The 21874-nt window shown below is 38.2% G+C and overlaps 1 protein-coding gene across 1 annotated transcript in view; it reads right to left on the minus strand.

Moving 5' to 3' along the window:
- The window catches only part of LOC115208759 (protein mono-ADP-ribosyltransferase PARP14-like), a 119690-nt gene that overhangs the window by 83377 nt on the left and 14439 nt on the right, over window positions 1–21874 (minus strand). The window contains 3 exon segments of the mRNA XM_036500243.1: window positions 3167–3400; window positions 8138–8374; window positions 9933–10130. Of these exon segments, the coding sequence (XP_036356136.1) occupies window positions 3167–3400; window positions 8138–8374; window positions 9933–10130 (669 nt within the window).

Genomic DNA, 21874 nt, shown 5'->3' on the forward strand with positions numbered 1-21874 from the left:
ACTAAAAGACATGAAGAACTATGAAAGGAGGTGAATAAGTACTGGAGGTGGGAGGAAAGAAGAGAGAAGTAACAGTGGATTGTTCTAGAACTGCCAGAATGAAAGACTTTCCCTCTTCTTCATTGTTAAGAGTAAAGAAGCAAGGAAAGATCGATCGTATTCCAGTCTAATTGTCATTTTAAATGACTGAGGCTTTCCTTTCTCTGTCTTTCTCACTTCATTCCTTTCCTCTACGGTTAAGGGAGTGAAGGTGCTTAGGTGTATTCGGCCCATGATCGTAAAGTCACGAGAATGATTCCCTGGAGCACACTGTGTTTTTGAGCAAGGTACTCTACTTCACTTTGCTGCAGTGTACTCAGCTTGCAAAAGTGAGTCGTAGCTGTAAATCAAAGGGGCCATCCCTGTGACATTCTGTGTGAGGCTGAATCTCCCTGAGAACTAACTTATAGTATGCATGTCTGTGGAGTATTCAGCCACTTGCACGTTAATTTTATGAGCAGACTGTTTCGTTGATCAGATAAACAGGAACCTCATCATCATAACTAATGGAGGGCCATTTTTTAAAAAGAGTGAAAGAAAAGGAAATGCTCCAAATTGTAAGTCAAAAATGTCGTGTGTTTAGCATTATCAATGAAAGCTAAGACGAAATTATTGCTATTCCGTCGTGTATTCACCCTCGACTCACACTCAGTTTGATAACAACAGCCTGTGATCTGGGGGCTTTGCCTCCTGATCTGTGAGGCCCACAAATGCCATTGTTATGATTGGATTAACATCCATATTGATCCTAAAGATTAAAATGATTTTCCTGCCCCTATATAAGATCTTTATTTTCTTTCAATCACTTGAAGGTCTGTCTTGCTCCATTTCACTCAGCTGGCCAAAATGAATTCTAGCTGTAATTCAAAGGGGCAAGCCTTGTCAATTTCTGTGTGAGGTTGAGATAATGATATGCATGTCCGTGGAGTACTCAGCCACTTGCGAGTTAATTTTATCCTCGTGTGGTAATGAAAAGCGAAAGTGACATCCAATATTTACTGCAGTTATTTGCTTTGATTTAACTACGTGTCTATGTATCAACTTTTCTTTGGATCTATGTATCTACTGTTTCTATCACTTTCTCTCTTTCTCTCTCACTTCCTCTGTGTCCCTCCCCTCTCCTGCTTTTGATTTAACAATGTGTGTATGTATGTATGTATCAACATTCAAAACACAATACAAACACCAACACCAATCACTGCCTCTCACTTTCTCTCTCTCTTTCTCTCTCACTCTCTCTCTTTCTCTCATTCTCTCTCTTTCATCCTCTCTGTACTTACCACTCACTTCTTTGCAGTAAGTGTGACACACTATGTATGTACAAAAACAAACAAAACTAAGCATATTAATGTTATTGATACTGATAATAATGTGATGCCGTACCAGACAGTTGCTCTCTTGGCATCTGATCTTAAATGATTGGGAAGTGTTATCATCCACATTGTTTTGTCTTGGTATGAAAAGATGGGCTACAGCAAATATTCTGCTCATACCACAGATTTGCTTGTCCTTAACCAGTTGAGCATGTCCCTTGATGGCTGCCAATATGTGCATCTCTCATGAACAGAAGTATTGGAGGGGCATTATAACCATGTGTTGAGAAAAATTCTTTGGGGTTTGGATAATTCACCTCTGAAACATGGAAACATGGGTGTTTTATTCATCATCATATAAAAACCTTGTTCAGTGACCTTTTGAGTGGGATGAGCTACTCAACCTGAAGAAAATTCTAACTAGGCCTCACCTGCAAGATCATGCCCTGTTTATCTTGATATGAGATCACCATGTTGTGCATATATAGTTGTGATGCATGTGCCTGGTGTACCTTTGTATATTTTACATCAGTGTCACTTTGATGGCATGCACTGTTCTCTCAATAACAACAACAACAATTATAATAATATGCCCTGATGCAGTACCAGGCAGTGGCTCTCATGGCTTCTGATCTTAACTGATTGGAAGTGATATCATGTACCTTATTTTTTCTTGCTATAAAAAATGGGTTACAGCAAATATTCTGCTCAATACCACGGATTTGCTTGTCAGTTGTTTGACCTTAACCAGTTGACCATGTCCCTTAGTGGCTGATGATATGTGCATCTCTGATCATGAGCAGAAGTAGTGGGGGAGCATCATAACCATGTGTTGTGAGGGATTCTTTGGGGTTTGAATAATTCACCTCTGGAAACATGGGTGTTTCGTTCAACATCCTTAAACAACCCTTATTTGGGGACCTTTTGAGCAGGATGGGTTACTCGACCAGAAGAAAATTCTAACTAGTCTCCACATGCAAGGTTATGCACTGTTTATCTTGATATGAGATCACCATGTCGCGCCCATATGGTTGTGATGCATGAGCCTGGTGTGCCCTTATCAGATGGGTAGTCATGATGGGTATACAGGGCTTCATATATTTTACCCCAGTATCACTTTGATGGCATGCACTACTCTCTCACTCAATAATAATAATAATAATTTGATGAAGCCATTGCCCTTACTGTGAATGAATGCTCTCAACTTGCCCCAAACCAATATGAGTTGTGGTGACATGATGAGGGTGCAAAAGTGCTGCATTGGAAAGTATAAGGAAAGTTGGGGTTAGAGAGAAGCAAAACATGGTACAAACAGAAACCACAGAGAATCACAGTCAGAGACCTGTAAAATCTTGTGGGATTTTTTCAATGCAGAAAGGGCCAAGTGCTTGAGTACAACAAGTCAGGTCTAGTCGTTGTGGACAAGGTGAACCACAAGTGCTCTATAACTGATGTTGCATACGCCTTTGACCCACAATTAGTTAGGTGAACAAGTAGACAATCCTCTTAAATGTGCTTGACTGTGAAAGATGGAGATAATATTAATTATTATTGGGGCCCTGGGGACAGTATCAGAAGATATTAAGAGGAAATGAGGACAGAGCGCCGAGTAGAGCTGTTACCAAAAGTCTGCCTCCTTGTCACAGCCATTATCATCAAGAAAATATTACATGGCTGAACAGAACAGATAGCATGGTACCGTAGGCTGCGGATAGCAAGCCTCCAGGAGTTCCAACAAAACCTGAATGAAAAGAATGCTAATAACTGACTCTGATAGGTAGACTAGACAAAGAGAGCAGAAAAAAATTACTTACCATACGCCTCTTTAAAACTTACAATGTAAGTATCAGAGGTTTGTTGTTGAACTGAAGAAATATCTCCACCAGAACTTTCTTTTCTATTTCCAAAATAGCTTTGAAGACTGTCAGAGCTGACATTTGAAGAAACGTTTTTCACTTGAACACTGTTTATTTCCTTAATTCTATTCACTTTCAGTTGATTTCCTTTTAAGGGTTTTTTTTTGCACATCCTCTGAACACACTCAAAATCTGCAATAAATACAATGAATGGAAATACATTTTGGTAAAAGAATCAAATTGAAGTCAATTTACTGATGTTTTAACACATTTTAGATTGAAATGATTTTGAGAATTCTTCAAATTTGGAGATTTTAGCATTAAAATGCAGTTCCAATTATTTAACAACTCCATATAGGCACAGGTGTGGCTGTGTGGTAAGATGGTTGCTTCCCAGCCATATGGTTTTGGGTTCAGTCCCACTGTGTGGCACTTGGAAAAAATGTATTCTGCTATAGCCTTGGGTTGACCAAAGCCTTATGAGTGGATTTGGTAGACGAAGACTGAAAGAAGCCATCTGTCTGTCTGTCCGTCTGTATGTTACTGTCTCCTTGCTTGTTGCAAACGAGTGTCCCTGTCATACAAGCAGTGTCCTTCATTTCCAATCTTCCTTAAACCATGTCTGGTCACTGGGAAACATTACCTTACTTGGAAATAGGTGAAGGTTGGCAACAAGAAGGGCATCCAGCTGCAGAAAAAATCCAACTCATCATCAAATTTTGTCCAACCCATGCAAGCATGGAAAAGCGGACGTTTAAACAGTGATGATGATCATGGGTCCTTTAGTTAATGTTTACTCATCCTTAAATGTAAAAGGTATTTCTATTTAGGGATAAGTAAAGTGTAAAACATAAGAAACAAAATTTGATTGAGCAGATTTATGATGAAAGACAATCCAACCACGACCATTCCAATATCTAAAATGGTAGCTTCTGTTTTGAAGAAGGCAGAATGTAATGGGAGGGATACTTTCCTGCTATTTCTATCAGCCTGAGCAACTGTGTAAAGGTCTTCAGATCATTAAAAGTGTGTATTTTAAGGTAGAGATGGGAATTTCAACATTTCTTGTCTGGGCTCATTCTTGTATTCTAGAATATTGTACTTTGGTTAAAGACATGACAATATCAGAGACAAGTTAGTGATGAAGTTATTTAGACAAAAATAAACAAAAAATAAACTATTTCACTAAAAATACATATAACTACCCAACCATTTCTAAAGATATATCATCATTAAGTTCTGTTGTCCATGCTGGCATGGGTTGGACGGTTTGACTGGGCTGGCATGCTGGAAGGCTGCATCAGACTCCAGTCTGATTTGACATGGTTTTCTTTGGCTGAATGCCCTTCCTAATGCCAACCACTCTGAGAGTGTAATTGGTCCCTTTACATGCCTTGATGGATCTTCCAAAACATGACATAATACCAAAAATCTTGGTCATTGCCTCTGTGAGACCCAACACTCGAAAAGAACTCAGCCACTTTGCCTTGGTGAGGCCCAACATTCAAAAGATGCTCTTTATGTGCCACCAGCTGTGGTGTACTTGGCTTGACGGATCCTCTCAAGCACAGCACATCCCCAAATGTCTCTTGATTTCAAATTGTGACACAAGGCCAGCAATTTGGAGGGAAGGGTTAGTTGATTGCATTGACCCCAGTATTCAGCTGGTACTTATTTCTTGAACCCTGAAAGGATGAAAGGCAAAGTTATTCTCAGCAGAATTTGAACACAAAGCATGAAGACAGATGAAATGCAGCTAAGCATTTTGTCCAGCTGGCCACCTTCTTCGATTTCGATATTTATCGACAGTTATCAAAGCAAGAAGCAGTGTGTTAAATATACTTGCTGCTCTCATTTTCTACCATGGAATATCTTCTTGTAAACTAAAGAGAAGATTCCATCACCATGTAGAAGACAACTTCATGATGCAATGGTTCATTTGTAGATGTTCTCCCCGCTCATCCCATCATCACAACAACAATCACTATAGTTCTTAATTAATGACTTATATTAGCACCAGGTATACTCAACACAAACACAGCTGTCTCCTCTCTTCTCATAAACCTTACAAAGTATCTCCTCACCACCACCACCACCACCACCACCACCACCACCACCCCATACTGACCCCTCTTTCTAATGACCACTGTATCCAAACATCAACGATTAGCAACTCTCCGAAACTTGCTTTTTTTCCTGCAGACCCTAGACCAATACAACCAGATCAATCTCATCAATGAAGGAGTTTGACCCTCAAAAGGTCAAGGCTGTTGACCCTTTTACCTCACAATATATCGACCAGTTGCCCTCTCTTCTTCTTCACTGAGCCATTTAAAAAAAACAACAACAAATTTTGATGTTTTACCTGTTTGTCATTCTTCTACATCATCACAACAAAATGTCTATTTTAACAATATCATCATCACCATGATGATGATGATCATCATCATCATCATCATCATCATTGTTATCATCGTCATCATCATCGCCATCATCATCATCATCATCATCATCACCAACACCAACCACCACCACCACCGCCACCACCATCATCAGCAGCAGCAGCAGCATCAAGCCAAAACTAGCAAAGGGAGCTTCGAAAGCAAATGGCAAATAAAGTAACTAAACTCTTGTCTCTCTAAATAAACTCCAGGATCTATTCTACTGTCTTTTCTATCACTGCTATGAGGGCCCCTGTTTCGTCTCTCTGGTTGATTTTATACCATTGCCATTCAGGCTCTTTGATCCACTCATTGTTCCATCTCATGTCACCCTTCTTGTATCCAACTCCATCCCCTCAATTATACCAGATTCTTTCTCCTTTGAACACTGGTCCTCTGCAATCCTTGCCTCATCTCCCTGTTCATCAGTTCAAAACAATACTTTAACAGCATCAACAGGGTGTAAGGCAATGGACAACACACACATGCACACACAGCAGCATAGAAACACAGGTAGAAAGAAGGTGTGCAGAGAACTGAGATGAGTCAGGGTAAGGATGAAGAATATAAAGACTCCAGAAGATGTTAAGAAATGCAAAGAAATGAGAATGCAGAATGTTTAACCCCTGAACATTTAAACAGGCCATATCTACTAGCAGGGTGCAAAGAGCACCATACGAGTGTGATCATTGACAGAGCGGCTAACCGGCATCCGTGCCAGTGGCACATAAAAGGCACCATTCGAGTGTGATCGTTACCAGATCATTACCAGCATCACCTTACTGGCACTTGCGCCCGTGCTAGTAGGGTGCCAAGAGCACCATCCAAGTGTGATTGTTGCCAGAGCAGCCAACTGGCTTCTGTGCCAGTGGCACGTAAAAGGGCACCATTCGAGCGTGATCGTTACCAACATCACCTTACTGGCACCTGTGCCGGTGGCATGTATAAAAAAATTTGTGCGAGGTTGCCAGTACTGCCTAACTGGCACCTGTGCCGGTGGCACATAAAAGCACCCACTACACTATCGGAGTGGCTGGCATTAGGAAGGGCATCCAGCTGTAGAAACTCTGCCAGATCAAGATTGGAGCCTGGTGCAGCCATCTGGTTTGCCAGCCTTCAGTCAAAATCGTCCAACCCATACCAGCATGGAAAGCGGACTTTAAACAATGATGATGATGATGATATCTGGCCTCTTACACCAACCATACAATATCATTCTAAAAATTAACAATTACCTCGTCAACATTCCAAAGCTATGAGATAATGCATGATTAATACGAAATGATGTGAATAAATAAGCAGAAAGCTTGACAGATTAATCTGAATGCTAAAGAGTTAAGGAATGCTCTGAATTATAAAGATGAAAGTGCTAGAAGAAAGAAGAAATGTTTCAGAGTCTGTAATGAGAAAAGGTAAATAAAATGGAGAGGTGAAACAACAGACAAAAGAAAAAATCACATCAACCGAATATATAATCCTGTGTGGAAAGTCCTTTGAAGAATTTTATTGATTTGAAAATTTTAGTTTGATGTGTTCAATATTATGAGAGTATCATTACTCAACATATTCGTTTTATATTGAAACTATAATCAAAAGTAAAAGACAGGCAGACCTGTGCATGTGTTTATCATTGGCACAATGACCCTCCCAAGACTTACAAAATATATTTTGTTTTGTAATTAAACTATATATTTGTTTTATTATTCTGCAATATGCATTTACAAGGTAAAGACTCAGTTTTCTTTCCATTTCGTTTTAGATAGAAATTACATTTGTAACAAGTTCCCTCTATCAATCAAACAAAGATGGTAAAATATTCCATTTACTTTCCCTCTTTCCAATGTTTAGAAACTGAAGGAACGGTCAAATACTGGAATCAGTTTCACTGATAAAACATCATCTCTAATATTTCTGATTTCCTGCCTGATAACCATCATTCCTGACAAATTTCTTCCTTTCCTGATAAATGTGAGAAACCAAAAGGCAAAAATCTGGGAAGAAATAAAAGATATAAATAGGTGCAGACAGGGCTGTGTGCTAAGAAGTTTGCTTCCCAACCACATGGTTCTGGGTTCAGTCCCACTGCGTGGCACCTTGGGTGAGAATCTTCTACTGTAGCCTCAGTTCAACCAAGGCATTGTGAGTGAATTTGGTAGATGGAAACTGAAAGAAGCCCAGTATGTGTGTGTGTGTGTGTCTTTGTGTCTATTTGTTACCCGCCACTGCTTGATGACTGGTGTCAATGTGTTTATGTTCCTGTAACTTAACAGATCTGCAAAATGGAGTGATAAAATAAGTATCTAGGTTTTAAAAAGTAAGAACCACTAGGGTTGATTCATTTACCTAAAAAAGATCTTCAAGGTGGTGCCCCAGCATGGCCTGAGTCATTAGACTAAAACAATTAAAACACAAAAGATATACCAATCCTATTAACAAAACAAAATTCAAGAAATCTTTTTGAAAACAAATTAAACTTGAAGAAACTTACCAATTTCATTTTGGCAATACACAAGAAAAGTTCCAGCTTTTCTTCCAGGGGAAACATATACAATATCTAATTTTCCTGTCTTTTCCAAAAAATCAATTAACATTTTTTCCGACATGTCTTTGGGGCCATTTGACACAACCATTGCATCTTCTTGCCAGACTAGATTTTTATACCAGTCCACATGAAGTTTATGTTTGCTTACATTATGGACCTTCCTTTGGACAACATTTTCTGCATCTGAAAATCAAAATAGCAGAAGAAATTGAGAATATAATGTCATTATTAATGAGTGGAGGGCATGGTTGTGTTGGTGTAGAACCAGGTCAGACACTTTCTGGCCATAAACATGTCCAAGTGTCCTTCCTTGTTTATGATGTTAGGTGGTACATGAAGAAGATTTAACTGCCTTTTCTAGCAGATCAAGTCATCACTTAGAGGCCCCTTTGTTCGATAGCTGAGAGGATTATGAGGTTCCCTGTACAATTAACTGGCTCTAGTTCAACAGCACCTTGAGCAAGTATCTTCTACCACAGCCTCAAGATGACCAGAGCCTTGTGACTGATATTTGGAAGAGAGAAACTGTGGCCATCATAGGATGTGTGTGTGTGTGATCAGATAAACATATACACACTTATGTGTATACGCACATACAGTACTTAGAGGAAACAGTAGTCATTCACAAAGACAATTGCCAATAAAAAGCTTTATCCTGAGCAGACCAATATGTAAACCTATTTTCCAAATAAAGAGTAGAATATTTGAATATCAGAATATGTTAAAACACTTAATGAAGTGCACTGCAAAATTTCAATTAAAATTAGTCCCTTAATGAAAAGAGAGACTCATTATCTTCGTGACAGACTCATGTCAAGAGACGAGAGGAACATAACCTTGAAATTTAAATTTTTATAAATAAAAAAAAATATTTATATATATATATATTTATATATATTGGCCTGCTCACTTAGCCAGCGGGGTGGCGTCATTTGAAGGCTAAAACAATGCGAAGCACATTGTAACCAGCGATTTGTAGCAGCATCTGATAGCCTGGTCGGTCACGTGATCAGGTGATATATATATATATATATATATATATATATAATATATATATATATATATGCCATTTGATATTCCTTCAGGTTAAGGTGAAGGAATGAATTTAGCAGCAGAGAGACAACTCCAAGCATGTTTCAGTTTTGAGACCTCTTCATTATAAAAGCCTACCCATGACTGCCAGATTGTTGATGACTAAAGAATTTTAATGAGCGGATACAGAATGGTGTGACAACTTGGAATAGAACACTGCTCTACAGTTTCTCTATTGTACCTCCTTGATCGCACTTTAGCCTTTCAATACCTAGCATAACCCCTACATAACCCTTTCGGTTCCTCACTCCATTTAGTAGAAGGAGTGTTTTTCCTTTTTTTTTTTCCTGTCTTGGACATTACTTGGCAACCTCACTCGTAATGATGGCAGGAAAATTGCCCCCAGTCCACTCTGTAAAGTGGTTGGCATTAGGAAGGGCACCGAGCAATAGAAACCATCTCAAAGCTGACCCTAGAGGTCAATGCTGCTCACCAGATCCTGTCAAACTATTCAATGCAAGCAAATATGGAAAATGAATGTTAAATGACGATGATGATGATTTTTAACATTGCTTTATATTAATCTAATGTGTTCACAGTAATTACGTGCAAATTGTCCAACCTATGCAAGCATGGACAACAGATATTAAATGATGACAATGATGATGTCTGTAAATGATTTCATGAAATAAAGAATATTTCTTCTAACCTTTTTCCGATTCAAAAGTGATAATAACTTCCTCAGAATCTTGGATCCGTTCTGGCTTTCCTTTAATAGGTCCTCCACTTGATCTACTCTTGTTCTCAAAATAAGACTGAATGGCTTCCAAACGGAAATCAGTTGGGATTCCTGACACCAATATCGTTCTGCCCTCATCTTCTCCTTCCATACTCGAGGCAGATATTCCTGCAAAATAAAACCAAGATTTAATGCTAGACAAATACAAGTTACTCACCATCCATGTAACAATTTAATGCTATCCACATCATAAACATCCACTTTACATGCCTGATGTAAACCTGAAATACATATAGCCTTCAAACAGTCCAGGTATGCGAGAAGTAACAGTCAAAGTTTTTCAAAAGTTCACCCAGTTATTTTTAAAATAGACAAATACACTTGCCAAAATCGTTTTGTCTTGAGAATATCTGCAAAGAAGTTATGGCATTCCTGATTGAACAATGCTAATTTCACTCACAGAAACCAGAGTTCTAACATATGTCCATGAAATCTGAAAGTCATACCTCTCAGCTTTAAAATCTTTAAAAAGATGTTTTTCAATAAAACAGCCACACAAATGCCACCAAATGATGCCATTTACTATGACAAACTTCACCTAAATACACATTTTCCAAACAATTCTTTCTTCTATGCACACTGACATTACACATCCTGCGGATCATACTAGCTTCCTTTCTTGCAAGGTTATGCATGTCTTCAGCAGTCACGAGCCATGTTTCACTGCCATGTCACATGGCTGTTCAAACACAGGCATTATTCAGTCTACCTTTCACCCTGAGTGAGAGGACCTTTGTTAGCCAGGCTATTCTTATTTTAACCGCTACACTCTTAGAGCATTCACCCCAACCACTGATTTGTAATGGAAGCTATAACTACTTCTAGTTTTTCATCCTGGCATGTGACAGAATTTGTTTTCTGTACATCTTCAGTGTTTATTGCACTTGTGCATCTTCCACACACAAAAACTATCTTCCCTTGATATTGCTGCACCTCTTATATGTCCATAGCTTACACTCGGTACATCTTATGGAGTTTCTACCTATGCCTTTTCTACAGATTGAGCAGGGTCATCTACCTGAAGGGATTTGTGATATGTCTACCTTCCTACTTACTTTGGTTTTTGCTAGGTTGACTCTAAGGCCTTTCATTTTAAGACCTTGCTTTCACATCTGAAACTTTTTCTCTAGTTCAGATATTGACTCAGCTATTAGAACAAGGTCATCAGCATAGGAGGAGCTCCTGGGTGCAGCCTGTCATTGCCCAGAAGACTATGATGAATAAGAGAGAGCTGAGGACTTGGTGAATCCTTGCTTCTATCCTGAATTCTTCGCTTGTTGCTAACCCTCACTTTACTGACAGCATCCCTGTACAGGGCTTGTATGGCTCTCAACAACTCCTCATCTATCCCTAGTTTCCTCATTGACCACCAGATAAGGGATTGGGGGACCCTGTCAAAGGCTTTCTACATGTCAGCAAACGCCACAGAGGTTTAGCTTTGGCTAGGTATTTCTCCTGCAGCTGTCTTACCAGAAATATAGCATCAGTGGTGCTTCTCCCTGGCACAAACCCAAACTGCATCTTCTCTAAACAACTCTCTCCCTAATTAGTTGGGCTGTGACTTTCATTACCTGATCCAACCCCATCCCTACCAGCTTTATCTTCTCATGTGTATATATATATATATATTGGAGTGGCTAAAAATATATCTATGTACATACATATATGTAAATGAATGTATGTGTGTGTGTGTGTATGGACTGCCTAGAGATGTATATGTATGAATATATACGTAAGTGATTGTGTATGCATGAAGGTATCTGTGAGTGTATATGTGTGTATATATGGGTATCTATATATGAATATATGTGGGGGAGGCTTTGTATATTTCTGGACCACTGAATACTGAAGGGCAGATAATAAAATTCCACATGTACAGCCCCTAACAAGAGGAAGAGATTGAAAATCAGACAGTAGCAACATAGACACCCAATACATCCGATATTACTCATAGCAGGCATACAGAAGCATGTTAACAGCAAGCAGAAGGAGACTGCCAGTATCAACTAAATTCAAACAAGGGAGTTGGATGTGTTAGCATTGAAGTGGAAGGTTTTTTAACAGAGACAGCAATTGAATATCACCTGAGAAAATACAACTGGATTCTATTATATAGGTAAACTGATGCATACTTGTATATGTGAAGAGTTATGTTGTATGGAAACATGTTTAGTGATTAGAAAATAACTGTCAAACTGTAACCCTTCTTGTTGATCCATATTCAATTTTATATATATATATATATATATATATATGTATAAAATATCAAATGGAAATTGTAGTTGTGATACCTGTGCCAGTGGCACATAAAAAGCACCCACTACACTCTCGGAGTGGTTGGCGATAGGAAGGGCATCCAGCTGTAGAATTCTGCCAAATCAGATTGGAGCCTGGTGCAGGTTCCTGACTTCCCAGACCCCAGTCGAACCATCCAAACCATGCCAGCACAGAAAATGGACGTAAAACGATGATGATGATGATATATATATATATCTCTTATGATAAAAGGCAGATTTTCTCTGCCTGTTCCCATGTTTCTTTTTAATACAATTCTACAATATAGAATTTCTTCTATTGGAATTTACCTATGATTTTTCCAAGTAGATTCAATTGGGTCATGGCATGTAAAGTTTTTTCAATTTGACCCCCAATTAAGTAAAAATTCGAGAAAACTCAATATTTTACGATTTGCCTCTCTCATTTCAAGTGCTTCACTCCTTCCATTACCACCACACTTTCTCCTACTTTCTCTTTGCAAGTGTGCAACAATTAAAGTGAAAGTATTTATATAACAGGGATGAGCCATTAATACTGGTCATCCTTTTTGCTAGAAGAAGATCCGCTATGGTCTTATATGCTACACCACTGGTTTTCAATTCATATTAATCAAATTAATATTCAATTTTTCACCCTTATTATGCGTGTGTGTGTGTATTAGCATTGTATAAAATTGCATCAATGACTTGAACTTGAATAAGTGGTTTCACATAAAAGGGGATAAATTAAAAAGGTTTGTTGTTATTATTATCACTGTTTGACTATTGTAATCACGTTTGTTAGTTCCTCGTCAGGGAAACGCTGTTGTGTTGCATTTGTTAAATAATTGTAAACCGTAACCCTCCCCCTTTCAGAGAAGGGGCTTTGGTTATTGTTTAAAAATTGAATTGTGTCCCTGTTTGGGGAAATTGACAATATTTTCACCGTCTTTACGGAAGCATTTTTGTTAAAATGCTTTCGATAGAAGAAAGTCCAAAAATGAATTTTGCTGCAGCCGTACACTTCTATACAAGAGGGAGGACAAGATCCAATTGATCGAAATTGCAAGAGACGGGCCTACAATTCCAGTCTGTTATATATTTTGAGTACTGTTATCACTACCGATATCAAGATATAACTTAGTATTTTGTATTTTATGTGTAGATGTATATATATAGATGTACATGTAATATGTACACATGTATATATACACATATATACATGCATAATATATCTACCCATACACACATACGCACACACACACACACACACATACATAGGGGCAGGCGTGGCTGTGTGGTAACAAACTACGTTCCAAACACATGGTCCTGGGTTCAGTCCCACTGTGTGGTGACTTGGCATGTGTAGGCACAAACACTCTGTCTTCACATTTGCTGCGTGAGACATGTTTTAATGTTGACGAGCTTGCCGAGTACATAGCCGACAATGAGCCAAAGCTCCTTCCAGAACACAAGTTCGCTTACAACTCTGTTGTTAATTCAGTCTGGGCCAAAGCTGGGGGGATTTTTTTCCTGGATGCTCCTGGGGGCACTAAGAAAACTTTTGTCGACAAATTAATATTGGCTGAGATTAGGCGAACACAAGGCATTGCCCTAGCTGTGGCATCATCTGGAATTGCAGCTACTTTGTTGCCAGGCAGCAGGACAGCTCACTCCACTTTCAAGCTCCCGCTTGATTTAGCGAAGACTGAGACACCAACTTGCAACGTCAGTAACAGCTCCGATCAGGCAGAAGTCTTCAGATGATGCAAGCTTATCGTTTGGGATGAATGCACGATGGCCCACAGACATGCTCTTGAGGCACTACATAGATCTCTCAGAGACATCAAACACTCTTCAGCTCCCATGGGAGGCATAACACTTCTTCTTTCAGGGGACTTCCGACAAACACTTCCCAAAGGGACTACAGCTGATGCAGTAAGTGCGTGTCTTAAGTCATCCACATTGTGGCCACTGGTGAAGACTCTCAAACTTCACACCAATATGCGTGCTCATATGCAACGTGATATCACATCAGCAGCATTTTCTCACACCCTCCTTGCACTTGGTGAAGGCAAAATACCAGGGGATGAAAATGGTAATATTGCCATCGATTCTATTTGTACTATTGTTAAAACGCCTTCTGATCTCAGAGATGCAGCATTCCCAGATCTACAAGCTAATTATCAGAATATGGATTGGATTGGCCAAAGGGCTATTCTGGCCCCGAGGAATAAAACTGTTCACCATATTAATGATGAAATGCTAAAACTCATTCCTGGGGATGTCTATGTATATAAGTCTATCGATACAACTCCTGACCCAGAGGATGTCATCAACTATCCAATAGAGGTACTCAATTCCTTTGAGCCCCCTGGACTACAACCACACATTCTCAAACTTAAAGTTGGTGCTCCTATAATGCTCATTAGAAATTTGGTTCCCCCAAAACAATGCAATGGCACACGTTTCATCGTTAAGTCCTTATCTCCCAATCTGATTGAGGCCACCATTATCACAGGGTGCGGTCAAGGCAACGTTGTGCTCATACCTAGGATGCATCTTTTCCCATCAGGAGCAGACCTACCTTTCATATTTCAGAGGTCCCAGTTCCCAGTAAGGCCATGTTTCACAATGGAAATTAATATCAAATTTCCCTGTGCTTTGTCAATTAACAAAGCGCAGGGTCAAACACTGTCTGTAGCAGGAATACATTTGGGAGAGCCATGTTTCTCTCATGGTCAGCTTTATGTTGCCTGCTCGCATTCGTTCCACAACGAAAAACAAAAAGCATTGTGTACAAGAAGGCTTTATAGGATTACTACGTTTCATCATTTTTGAACACGTTAGTATTTCACTTACATACGACTCTCTTTTATGATGGCATTTACATTTTTAGGCATTTCATGACATTAATTCACACTTAACCAACACCTGTCCTTCGCTCACCTCTATTTCTATCCATTCATCATCAAACCACCAGCCTCATCTTCTATATCCAACGTACATGACACATCTACCCCCTACATCTACACTCTCACTGTTAAAGTTTACATAAGCGACAACACGATCGCAACATACACTTTGGAAACTAAGCAATAGATCATTTTATACAACAACAAATTTAATCATAACGCCCATCAATGAAAACATCTCCACTGTGTTGTGATTCATCTATTCAGCACCACTACAGTCTTGCCGGTTTGACATATGGTGAGTAGATGTTATTGTTCTATATTTTATAAATTACCCATATTTACTTACCCATGCTTCATTCCCTTCTTGCCTACATAGGGCATTCATTCTCTTTTAACACAGCATGAAGTTTTGTAACAGCACATCCGCTGCCGTTCATGGAAAACGAAGAGACCCTATTCACCTGCGAACATTTTACATCGCCTTCCACGACTATCAAATTCTTACAATTATGAGAACAATAACATGGCTCTTTTCAAGGCAACCTCGCATTCAATTCTACGAAGGGTTAGGAACACCTTTACACGGCTTTCTATACACTTACAAATACATTCATTCACCATAAACTTATATCAATATTTGCCTGAATAATCATCATAATTCAGTGCAATCATTAACAGTACTTTCAAGCAATTCAGCCCCAAGCATTGCCGGGCAATTCTGTGTGTGTGTGTGTGTGTGTGTGTGTATAAAAAAAGGAATACAAAAATGTTAGGTGGTACAAAAAAAGGAAAGAAAGAACAAGGACGGGTAATTTGAAGTTTTCTTTCCTCAGTCGAGTTCTTACATATAAGATGCTAAAGTGTACGTAAACGTACACCACCAAATGTATGTAAAAAGGAATACAAAAAATGGGACAAGAACACAAAACATTCAGACAGATGACAGAAAAAAGGGATAAGAAAAACAAGGATGGGTCATTCAGAGTTTTCTTTCCTTAGTCGTATATATATATCAAAATAGCGTTACAGATAGAAACACCCACAATTTCATCAACTCCAAAAGTTATTCACTCAACCATGCCATAGAATATTATACATTATACTTAATATTTCTATTCATAATTCGAAAATTTTCCATATTAGAGACTACACGTATTTCATGAGTGTGCGTTTGGTGTTATCAAGACACACAGTCTCTTTCAAGAACTCATTATGTTTACGCAACCCCAATCGTCAGGTCTACTTTCCCCACATTAATAAGTATATCTACCCCTTATATATCACTACGTCAGTTAAAATACAAATATACATATATATAAGTAAAAATAAATAAATAAATAAATTCATGAACCTTATAAATTTAAGACATAAGCAATTTAAGGAATAAAAATGGATATGAAATACGACTAAAAAAATATACGAATGAAAAAATATGAATGAAAAAAAATATGTGAATAAATCAGGATAAAAATTACAAGAAGAATATGAATAAAAATTAATAAATTAATATAATAAAATTAAAAATAGAATGTAAAAAGTAAAAATTATGAACAAATTGAGTGTTAACTTATGTTTTTCAATTTACGCCCATCAAAATTAATATATGTCTCCATCTTGTCAAAACCGTTCAATCCATTCTTAAAAATTCCTAAGTTATTTGAGTTGATTTTAATTTATATTATAAGGTTCTTAGAAAGTATTTATTCTTATATATACTTGCCATGTATTAATGGTACACAATAAAACTACCCAATAATTAGCATAATACTGTCAGGGGAACCGGAAGTAAATGTATTATGGGAATAATCTATCTTTTCCCTCATTTAAAAATTTTTTTATTCCTCCTCCCAGTCTCACGATCGAACATCTATCTTTCCTGATATTCAAGTAATAAGTTTTTTCTTTATACTCATGATTCAGATATTTTATGATTCATAGAAATTTCATTTATTATGTGTTTATGTAATTATATAAATTCAATATTGTTTAATAACTATATTTCTCCTATCATTCTTGAAAATTTAAACTCCATTTCTGAATTAAAATTTATAAATTTCCAAACTAATCTTGTGTGACGTACAGCTACAAATGTAATTAAATTTATCATAACTGAAATTATCCAAATAATATGTTATATTTTAATGTGGCTATAGCCAAGACAGGTATACACAGCCAAAAGTGAAGCGGAAAAGAATAAGTTTGCCAATGTCCAGAGACGTGAGGACCAAAGAACAGATATTTCGGATTGCAAGACAGTGTGTGACAGAAAATTGTGATGTCACAGGAGAGAAATGTGTTCGAATGGATAATGGTGCACTTGCTTTTAGTGATTCTGAAAAGAAAGAGGCTTGGAGAAGCCATTATGAAAGACTGCTGAATGTTGAGAATGAATGGGAGGAGGAGAGCCTGCCAAATGTTGACCCAGTAGAGGGACCAGCTATCCAAATAGACAGCTCCCTAGTAGTTAAAGCAATTAAGGATATGAAGCTAGGAAAAGCCCCTGGGCCATCAGGAATCACTGCTGAGATGCTTAAAGCATCTGGTGGTGTGGGCTATGGCTTAGTCACCCGCATTGTAAACCAGGTAGTACATAACAGAGTTATACCCAATGACTAGCGTAGCAGCACCATATAGTCAACTGCTACAAGAGTAAAGGTGATGCTCTAGATAGGAATAACTACAGGGATATTAAACTGCTGGATCAGGTGATGAAGTTCACAGAGAGGGTCATAGTCCATCTCATTAGGGAGAGAGTCTGCTTAGATGAGATAGAGTTTGGTTTTGTTCTGGGTAGAAGCACCACTGATGGCATATTCCTGGTTTGACAACTGCAGGAGAAATACCTAGCTAAAGATAAACCCCTCTACTTAGCTTTTGTGGACTTGGAGAAAGCCTTTGACAGGGTCCTCCCAATCCCTTATCGGATGGGCAATGCGGAAACTGGAGATTGACGAATGGTTGATAAGGGCTGTACAGGCCCTATACAGAGAGGCCATTAGTAAGGTCAGGATTAGCAACAAGTATAGTGAAGAATTCCGGGTAGAAGTAGGGTCCACCAAGGTTCAGCCCTTAGTCCCTTTCTATTCATCATAGTCCTCCAGGCAATAACAGAGGAATTCAAGATGGGTTGCCCCTGGTAGCTCCTCTATGCTGATGACCTGGCCCTCATAGCAGAATCACTACCAGAACTAGAAAAGCAATTTTGGGTGTGGAAGCTAGGTTTAGAATCAAACGGCCTTAGAGTAAATGTAGCAAAGACTAAATTTATAGTAAGCAGAAAGGCGAACTCATCACACACACCCTCAGGCAGGTGGCCCTGCTCGATCTGTAGACAAATTGTAGTTAGAAACTCCATAAGATGTACCCAGTGTAAGCTATGGACGCATAAGAGGTGCAACAACATCAAATGAAAATTAACCGAGAAAATAGCTTTCATGTGTGTCAGATCACAGGAGCAATAGACACCACAGATACTCAGAAAACAGATTTCATCACACACCAGGGGCAGAAACTAAAAGTAGTTGATAGTTTCCACTACCTAGGTGACCAAGTTAGTAGTTGAGGTGGATGCTCAGAGAGTGTCACCACTAGAATATGAATAGTCTGGGCAAAGTTTAGAAAGCTCCTACCCCTACTAGTGACAAAGGCTCTCTTGCTCAGAGTGAAAGGTAGATTGTACAATGCATGTGTGTGAACTGCCATGCTTCCTGCACCAGTTTTGCATAGCCCCAGCCCATCCAAAGTACCTTGGATTGCAGAACGACCTGCTGTGCTCACCTTGGATCATAGGGTGACCTGGTGTGCTTGAGGAGACCTATTGAGTCAAGTACATCAACATCAACAACAAAATTAATATCAAATGGAAATTGTAGTTATGATACCTGTGCCGACGGCACGTAAAAACCACCATCTGACCGTGGCCAATGCCAGCGCCGCCTCGTCTGGCTTCTGTGCCGATGGCACATGACCTGCTGTACTTGAGGAGACCTATTGAGTCAAGTACATCAACATCAAAATAAATATCAAATGGAAATTGTATTTGTGATACCTGTGCCGGTGGCACGTAAAAAGCACCATCTAAACATGGCTGATGCCAGCGCCACCTTGATTGGCTTGTGCTGGTGGCACGTAATAAGCACCAACTGATCATGGCCACTGCCAGCCTCCTCTGACACCTGTGCTGGTGGCACGTAAAAAGCACCCACTACACTCACGGAGTGGTTGACGTTAGGAAGGGCAAGCAGCTGTAGAAACACTGCCAGATCAGACTGGAGCCTGGTGCAGTCTCCTGGCTTCCCAGACCCCAGTCGAACCGTCCAACCCGTGCTAGCACGGAAAATAGACTTTAAACGATGATGATGATGAAGATGAATGGTATATAATAGTAATTTTGATCCAAAGGATATAACTAAGTTTTAATTTCCTACAATTAATTTTTGTTTATTTATTTGAGAATCAGAACTTATTAATTAAACATTTCAGCTTACGTTTGCATTTAATTTTTCTTTCATCCTGGGCATTGAGCAATGTTGTTTTAGCCCATAAAATCTGCATAAATTCGTGAGTACACAACAGACAGAACTTATTCCCTATTCTATATGATTTAGTTTTCCTTATTATCTCCCACTTTAGTTCATACTTAATTTCTTTAAATTTTAGGCTCCAAATGTAAGCCTGTCGAGTTCATTAATTTCTTATTTTTAAATGAGAGCAAATGCTGCGCTATTCTTTGTTTAATTTTATTCAATGTTGAACCTATGTATGTCCTGTCTGAGCTTACTTCAATATTTCTATTATTTATTTTGCTTTGGTCATTCCTATCTTCATTTAAAGAAACCATACATTTATATACTACATCCATTAAGTTACTTTTGTTTTTAAGTTAAAATTAATTTTTGTCCCTACAATTGCACTTTTTTTATTCTCTACCATTATTATTGGGATAATTATTTAATTTATTATAGCAATATTCATTCAACTAATATTTATTTAGTGATGAAATAATATTCCTTACATTATTAGTAGTAGAGTATCCTACTCCTATATTATTTTTTGAAAATATGTTTCTGTATATTTTATTTTCTATAATAAATGATTCTATTGTTTTAGTGATTTCTTTTATAATATTATCTTTAATCTGGATCCCATAAGGGACTATCAACCAAATTATTTTATTTTTATCTATGTTTATATTATTATTTCTCGTATCCTTATTTATGCTATTATTGTTATTGTTATCTTTATTATTTATAATTGGATCTAATTTTTGCCTATCATTTAATCTTATATATTTCCTTATATTTCTATTTTTAATTTTATTCTTCATTCTATTTATATTTTTTAATGTTTTTATATGCTCCTTGTATTCTATAAAATTCCAATGTGTTTCTCTATTATAATTATTATGATTGTTATTAATTTGGTTTTTATTTTTATTTCTATTCCCATCTACATTTTCTTTTACATTTTTCTATACATTTAACTATATATATATATATATATATATATATATATATATATATATATATATATATATATACTAAGCAATTAAGGGTTTAGCAACGAATTGCCTCACCACACACCGAATTTAGAAATAGCAGTCAAAGAGTTATAGCTATTCTTTCTACTAATATATATATATATATATATATATATATATATATATATATATATATATACATACAGGGGTTGGACAAAATAATGGAAACACCGAGCATCATATAATAGTCAACTGCTACAAAGGTAAAGGTGATGCTCTAGATACAAATAATTACAGAAGTATCAAGCTGTTGGATCAGGTAATGAAGGTTATGGAGAGGGTCATAGCCCAACTAATTAGAGAGAGAGTTAGTTTAGATGAGATGCAGTTTGGGTTCGTGCCAGGAAAAAGCACCAATGATGCTATATTTCTGGTAAGACAGCTGCAGGAGAAATACCTAGCCAAAGATAAGCCCCTGTACTTGGCTTTCGTTGACATGGAGAAAGCATTCGATAGGGTCTCCCGATCCCTTGTCTGGTGGTCAATGAGGAAACTAGGGATAGATGAATGGTTAGTGAGAGTTGTGTGAGCCATGTACAGGGGCACTGCTAGTAAGGTGAAGGTTGGCAACGAGTACAGTGAAGAATTCCAGGTGGAGGTAGGGGCCCACCAAGGTTCAGTCATCAGCCCCCTCCTATTTATCATAGTCCTCCAGGCAATAACGGAAGAATTCAAGACAGGATGAACCTGGTAGCTCCTCTATGCTGATGACCTTGCTCTAATTGCTGAGTTACTATCAGAACTGGAGGAGAAGTTTCAGGTGTGGAAGTAAGGATTAGAATCGAAGGGGCTTAGAGTCAACCTAGCTAAAACCAAATCCTAATAAGTAGGAAGGTAGACAAACCACAAACGCCTTCAGGTAGATGGCCCTGCTCGAACTGTAGTAGAGGCGTAGGTAGAAACTCTATAAGATGCACCAAGTGTAAGCTATGGACACATAAGATGTGCAGCAATGTCAAAGGAAGGCTAACTAGGAAGATAGTTTTTGTATGTGGCAGATGCTCAGGAGCAATAAACACTGAGAATGCGCAGAGACCAACTTCCGCCACATTCCAGGGAGAAAAACTAGAAGTAGTTGATAGCTTCCGCTACCTAGGTGACCAAGTCAGTAGCGGGGGTGGGTGTGCTGAAAGTGTAACT

The sequence above is a fragment of the Octopus sinensis genome, linkage group LG1 (assembly GCF_006345805.1).
Source record: "Octopus sinensis linkage group LG1, ASM634580v1, whole genome shotgun sequence".
Taxonomy (NCBI): Eukaryota; Metazoa; Mollusca; class Cephalopoda; order Octopoda; family Octopodidae; genus Octopus; species Octopus sinensis.